Raw genomic sequence first — 7451 nt, forward strand, 5'->3', positions numbered from 1 at the left:
AAGATACTTAAGTCCTGATAAAATCAAGATTGCATTTTTATTATTATTAATATGTTTGTCTTAAAGCAACACTTACCCTTTATTTGGAAATAAAACTCATTTTACAAGTTCACTAGAGTTACAAGTTGAGTTTTACCAGCTTAGCTTAGCTTTTGAACCATTAGCATCTTGCTAAAAAAAAAAAAGGTTAATAATTTTCCTATTTAAAGCTTGACTCTTCTGTCACATTGTTTTTTAAGACTGTTGGAAAATGAAAAGTTGGAACTACACTAAATTCATTGTATTTACAAATTTTTTTTGAAGGCAAGTGGTTGCACACAATTTATATGGGCTGTCAGAAGAAACTAAATGCATCATAACATAAAATTTGTCCACAGGCTTTTGTCAATATGTTAGTCTTAAAGGAACACTCCCCCTTTATTGATAAATAGGCCCATTTTACAAATTCCCTAGAGTTAAACAACTGAGTTTTACCATTTTTCTTATCCATTCACTTTTAGCTTAGCATAAACAATTGAATCAGATTAGACCATTAGCATCTCTCAAAAAAAATAATAATAATTTTCCTATTTATTGCTAGACCCTTCTATAGTCACATTGTTTACTAAGACTGTTGGAAAATGAAAAGTTGATGTTATCTAGGTCGATATCACTAAGAACTGCACTGAAAAAAAAATGATTCAATGGGTTTTTTAAGGTAAGTGGTTGCAATGCAAACAATGTGTATGGGCTGAATTTAAACAAATGAAGTTTAAAAATTGTTCAACTTAATTTGTCTAAATTCAGCCCATATAAAATGTTTGCAATAGCTTACCTTAAAAAAAATGTTAATAAATACAATTAATCATTTCTATCGGTGTATACTCGTTGTTTAATAATCACAGCTTTGAGTTTTGCGGCAGCACAATGATATTATGCAGCACTGTTGCCTATCTGGCGACTATTTTCAGGCACTGTATTATATTGAGTATTGCTGTTTTTCTGACTGATGTGTGTGTTCAGAGAGTTGTAGCTCCCTACGGTCCAGTTCTCCTCAGAGACTCATGTGTCCGTCAGCCTCCCTGTTTATTTTTCAAGCCCATAGGCCAGTGTTCATGGTTCAGCTGTCTCCATGCAGCAATACGGCATGCGTCTGTGGCTCTTCAGTATAAACCTCCAACAATGACAGACTCAATTCACCTACCACAGAGATTCAAGTTTTGTTTGATTTTTTTTTTTTTTTTTTTTTTTTTTTAGGATCACGCTAAACTGGAATGAAATTTGCACTGACCACCAGTCTATGACTAAACTGTGGAAAACATGTCCAGGTTTGGCACTTTCCCTCAAAAATGCTATTTAAAACTATTTAATTTTTTTCAAACAATGTTTTTAATAATTAAATATTCAAATATTGTTTCATTTGTCATTAATTTTATGTAAAACTTAAGCATATACTTATTATCAGACCCAAGTAGATTACTCAGAAATCGCAGTCCACTACTGATAAAAAAATAAACTACATAGAAGCAATTTTAGCATTATCTATGTGACATTTGCAGTAAAAACTTGAAACGTAAAGGTACAGAGAATGTACACTCACCGGCCAATTTATTAGGTACACCTTACTAGTACTGGGTTGGACCCCCTTTTGCCTTCAGGGCTGCCTTAAACCTTAATGGCATAAATTCAACAAGGTGCTGTAAATTTTCCTCAGAGATTTTGCTCAATATTGACATGATAGCATCACACAGTTGCTGCCGATTTGTCGGCTGCACATCCATGATGTGAATCTCCTATTCCACCACATATCAAAGGTGCTCTATTGGATTGTGATCTGGTTACTGTGAAGGCCATTTAAGTACAGTAAACTCATTGTCATGTTCAAGAAACCAGTCTGAGATGATTCGTGCTTCATCATGTGGCGTGTTATCCTGCTGGAAGTAGCCATCAGAAGATGGGCACACTGTGGTCATAAAGGGACATGGTCAGCAACAATACTCAAGTAGGCTTTGGAGATGACACGATGCTCAATTGGTACTAATGGGCCTAAAGTAGGCCAAGAAAATATCTCAGACACCATTACACCACCACCAGCCTGTGATTGATACAAGTCTGTTGATACAAGGCAGGGTGGATCCATGCTTTCATGTTGTTGACGCCAAATTCTGACCTTACCATCCAAATGAAATCATACCATCATAAATCAAGACATTTTCTGCAACGTTTTTCCAATCTTCTTTTGTCCAATTTTGGTGAGCCTGTATGTAGGCTCAGTTTCTTGTTGTTAGCTGACAGGAGTGGCACCCGGTGTGGTCTTCTGCTGCTGTAGCCCATCTGCCTCAAGGTTGGACGTGTTGTGTGTTCAGAGATGCTCTTCCGCAGACCTCAGTTGTAACGAGTTTATTTGAGTTACTGTTGCCTTTCTATCAGCTGGACCAGTCTGCCCATTCTCCTCTGATCTCTGGCATCAACAAGGTAAACCCTAGAGATGGTTGTACATGAAAATCCCAGTAGATTTATGGTCAGGGCAGTGACTGTATTATCATCAAAAGTGTTACTTGTTCAGCACAAAAGTTCATAACATACAAAAAGTAAAAAAAAACTCAATCTTAAATATGAAATGTTCTTCCTTTGTGCTTTGTTTGCTTGTAACAACGCCTGTAAGTAGTGCAAAAGTCCAGTATCTTCACATTGGCTTTAGTCTTGACTAGTGCGTTTGAATGACATTTGTCCTGGGAGCACTGTACCAATGTGGCAGCCATATTGACGCATGCTCAGGGTCTGTATGTGATCTCTTGTGTATATATCTATGTTAAGCTTTCACCGAAAGTTTATCATTGGCTGAAAAACACTAACTGTGCATATAGAGGAATTTCCAACTTGCGTCACACAGGCTCCCGATTGCAAAAAGAGACCCGTTGGAATAGCAAACATGTTGTGTTGTGCAGTAGGATGCCAAATTTGAAAGTCCAAAAATAGAAAACATAACTTTTACTGTACACCACACTGCTTTAATGCCAACCTCAGCAATAGTATCTGGATGCAGCCTTTATGATGCAAGCTGAGATTGCATCACTCAGCGATGCAATGTCAGACACAATGTACTAAGGCCTTTAACTGTTCTTTTGTTAAAACACTTGGAGCTTTAATAAGACTGTGTATTTCGGGCTGGATGCTTGGTCATTTCGTCTTATCCAATACTCATTGGGAGGGTGCTATCGCAAATGGACCTGTCAGACCAATGCTGCTCACTTCAACATTAATTTTGCAGAATAACTTGAGTGACAAGCTCTTATAATACACGGAAAGCATTATGTAAATATTATATATAATATGAAATCAATATAACATATTTCTAAGACAACAACAAACTTTGTACCACATCAGATGACATTCCCTCACTGTAAATGCTAGCGCTCCTGTTTTTTTCTGCAACCTCGCTGCGCGCGCATCTTGAATGTTTACAAACATGGTAATTCGTCTATATGTTTACAAACATTCATTCATTTTGTGTGGTAACTGTCTCTTTAAGACCAGACGTGCCTGAGCCAGAATCAGCAAATCAGAGAAGCTCTTACAGTGACGCAGCCGTGAGTCTGTTCAGCTGCTAAAAACAGCATCGAGTATTTTATCGAGTTATTGTGGCTTACAGAAGATATTACTTTAGAAGTAGAAGCACAGGACATGATGACTGATAGTGAAAATGTTGCAGTTGAAGGCTGTGGTGCAGCTGGTATGTCGTTATACCTCCAAACGAATGTCTGTCTTATTCAAAACATGAACGTCAAAAGGATCACATGTTTAAAGTTGTTTAATATGACATTATGTTCAGTGCAGATCTAAGGAACTACGCAGGACATAATTGTTGGACGTGAAGTAAATATGTATATACAAAATGTTTTGTGTCATCGCATGACTGATAATACACTCATTTGAAACAGAAAGTGTCTCACTCCCAAATTCGCAACCTTCGAGACTCACGGGAAAGATTAGTGGTGAACAAAAACAATTCGATTGTTGACCTTTTTTTCTGTCATTGTATTTATGATTTGTTGATTCATAAAAATGTGTTACAAATGGTGAAAGTGTTGGGACATTCTAAAACTCTTAACCTGCAAAAAAGCTTGGCTTAATGTACACCTAAACATCAACCACTTTTATGTCACTGTTAATTAACACTAACGACTGTAAAAGAACGAGTCCCAATTCCATAGAAGAAGTGAAAAACATCACATGAAGCGTTTTCTCCCCATTGAAGTGCATTATAAGGAAAAAGCTTAACGTGGCTTAATGTTCTTTAACAACAAGCGGGGGAAATTTAATTTCTATGGTATTTTTCTCATGGCAAACACTTTCTGATAAAAGAATGAGCTGTAATTTTAGATAGTAAAAATTATCACGTTATGAGTTTGAATTTTAAAAGTTTAACATGGCTTAACGTACGTCAACAATTGTGGCACACCAAAAATCTTTGAAATTTTGCTTGTAATTAACACTAACTACTAGGCATGGGACGATAACCGTGTTTAAGTTGTACCATCCCTGCTGAAAAATTCAGCTTAAACCAACCTAGGCTGGTTGGCTGGTTTTAGCTGGTTGACCAGCCTGGTTTTAAAGAGGTTTTGGCCATTTCCAGGCTGGTTTCCAACCCTTTCCAGCCTGGTCTTAGCTGGTCAGGCTGGAAAATGACCAGCCAAATCCAGCTAAAGCTAGCTTGACCAGCCTGGTTTAAGCTGGATATAGCTGGTTTTGGCTGGACTCCTAGCTTGGCTAGGCTGGTCAAGCCGGTTTTAGCTGGTCATCTCCCAGCCTGACCAGCTAAGACAAGGTTGGAAATGGCTGGAAACCAGCCTGGAAGTTGGCAAAACCCCTCTAAAACCAGCCTGGTCGACTAGCTAAAACCAGCCAACCAGCCTAGGCTGGTTTAAGCTGGATTTTTTAGCAGGGATGGTTTTAAAAAATCAAGGTTTTAAAACAGTCAAAATTTTCTGTTGTACCGTTCCTACGGGATGAGTAAGATTTTTATTTACTTTTTGTTTTTGTTTTGTTTTTTAGGACAACAGTATCTCCTGCAGAAAGTATATCCAAAGATGCCGTTTTAAATTGTAAAGACATCTGTGTTTTTGAAACTTATGAAGACAGCAGAAGTCAATAATTCATTTGAATTATTTAGTCTGACATGTTTACTGCTCCAAAATATTGAATGTTTCCCAAATTAAAATATATTGTGTTCAAAGGGGAAAAAGGTTTTGTTTTTTACGCCGATATTTAAAAAGAATATATTTTAAAGCAGTAATCTCAATACCGTGAAAGCGTGATATTTATATCCAAGGTTATCATATTGTCAGAATCTTATACCGGCCAATGCCTATTAACTACTAGCAAAAGATCAAGCCCTGATTCTGTGGATCAAGTGAACAATGTCACGTTAAGCGTTTTCTCCCCTTTGAAGTCCATTATAAGAGCTTAATGTGGTTTAATTTAACGACATCCAGAGACAATCAAATGTCTGTAAAAATATACTCATAAACACTTTCTGCTGTTAAAAGAACAAGCTTTTATTTTAGCGTATCAAGTGAACAGTATAACTTAAAGCTTTCTCCCTGTAAGTCCATTATAAGGAAACAGCTTAATGTGGCCTAACTTAGCTTAACACTGACCAGGGAAACCAAAATTTCTGTCAAACTTTACTTGTGATTAACACTATTGTTAAAAAAAAAAAACAGACCCTGACTCCATAAATAAATTGAACAATATAACGTTGTGTTTTAAGCTTTTTTCACAGTGAACATTTAGAACGTTCCAAGATATTCATTGATGCTTCAGAACGAAACGTTGTACATTGAAAAATCAAGGGGTGTAAACTTTTGCCTGTGATAATTAGGGGCACATTTTTTTATTATTAATATTTCTTGGATAAAATGTAAATATTTTGCATAACTTTTGATGGACGAAAATATAATCTTTAAGCAAAATAACAAATATTACCACCACCCATCACCCTGTACACACATTTATAACCTGTGCTTTTAATACAGTTTGCTTTGTGCAAAACTGAATGTTTGCAGCTTTTAAAAAATTAAGTGACAAACACGCATGAAAGCTTGTTGTCACATAATGCAAATTTGTCCTCGTTTGTTTCATATAAAAATAAATTGCATTTGAGAATCACACGTCTGCCAAAATAGCCAATTAGAAGTTACTGTAGGTCAGAATACCCTCAGTATCTCTTAAAACATTAATTGAATCATTTTCTTTCCGGCTTAGTCCCTTTATTATCTGGTGTCGCCACAGCAGAATGAACCGCCAACTTATCCAGCATATGTTTTACGCAGGGGATGCCCTGCCAGCTACAACCTATCTCTGGGAAACATCCATACACACTCATACACTACAGACAGTTTAGTCTACCCAATTCACCTATATCACATGTCTTTGGACTGTGGGGGAAACCGGAGCACCCGGAGGAAACCCATGCGAACACGGGGAGAACATGCAAACTCCACACAGAAACGGCAACTGACCCAGTCGAGGCTTGATCCAGCGACCTTCTTGCTTTGACAGCACTACTTACTTCACCACCGCGTCGCTAGTTTCTTTATTTATCAGGGGTCGCCACAGCGGAATGAACCGCCAACTTTCCAGCATATGTTTCACACAGCGAATGTCTTACCAGCTGCCACCCAGTACTGGGGAACATCCATGCACACTCATTCTCACACGTACACTACGGACTATTTAGTTTACTCAAAGCACCTATAGTGCATGTCTTTGGACTGTGGGGGAAACTGAAATGCCCCAACTGACCCAGCTGGAACTCGAACCAGCGACCTTCTTGCTGCGAGGTGGCAGTGCTAACCACTGAGCCACCATGCCGCCTTGATGTAATTAGATGTAACTGAATTGAATATATACATTTGGTTCAGTGAAGAATGTATTACGCAAACTAATATTACAAAAAAGTTGATCATCAATGTATAATGTGTACCCTGCTTATAACCAATGATACAAAATACTTATGTTCTGAAGCTAACAGCCTGGTAGATTACAATATGGATGAGTATATTGTATCATAGGTTATAAGCAGGGTACAAATTAAACATGTATCAAATTTTTTTAATTTCAGTAAGCATTAAGAAACAGTCACACAACTCTATATGAGAACAAAACATATTAATGCAAACATGTTCAGATACAAACCTGAGCTTTTCAATGACCTCTCAAATAATTTGTTAATTATTTACCTGATGTGATCTGGCTCTCTGATAGGCCGTAACCTGACACACTGGCTCCAGGAGCAGTTTGGTAACAGGCCTCTGGAACAGAGTGAGGACACACGTCTACACAACGCTGCTCATTTGGGAGATCTGGACACTCTCAGGACCCTCCTACAAGAAGACTGCTTCAGACAGTGAGATTTCTTCCAGATTCAAGTTCAAGTCACACTCAAATGAAAGTAACAATTCATTCAT

General features: G+C 37.6%; 1 protein-coding gene across 2 annotated transcripts in view; it reads left to right on the forward strand.

Moving 5' to 3' along the window:
* Positions 1-3557: 3557 nt before the first annotated feature.
* Positions 3558-7451, forward strand: part of asb1 (ankyrin repeat and SOCS box containing 1) — an 18461-nt gene continuing 14567 nt past the window's right edge. Inside the window, exons 1-2 of one of the 2 annotated variants that reach the window (NM_001002736.2) lie at positions 3558-3712; positions 7249-7390. In NM_001002736.2, the coding sequence (NP_001002736.2) occupies positions 3667-3712; positions 7249-7390 (188 nt within the window). In that variant the 5' untranslated portion in view covers positions 3558-3666. The remainder of the gene's footprint in view (positions 3713-7248; positions 7391-7451) is intronic. The other variant, XM_073911941.1, reaches the window with a different exon arrangement.

Source organism: Danio rerio, chromosome 9 (genome assembly GCF_049306965.1).
Source record: "Danio rerio strain Tuebingen ecotype United States chromosome 9, GRCz12tu, whole genome shotgun sequence".
Classification (NCBI taxonomy): domain Eukaryota; kingdom Metazoa; phylum Chordata; class Actinopteri; order Cypriniformes; family Danionidae; genus Danio; species Danio rerio.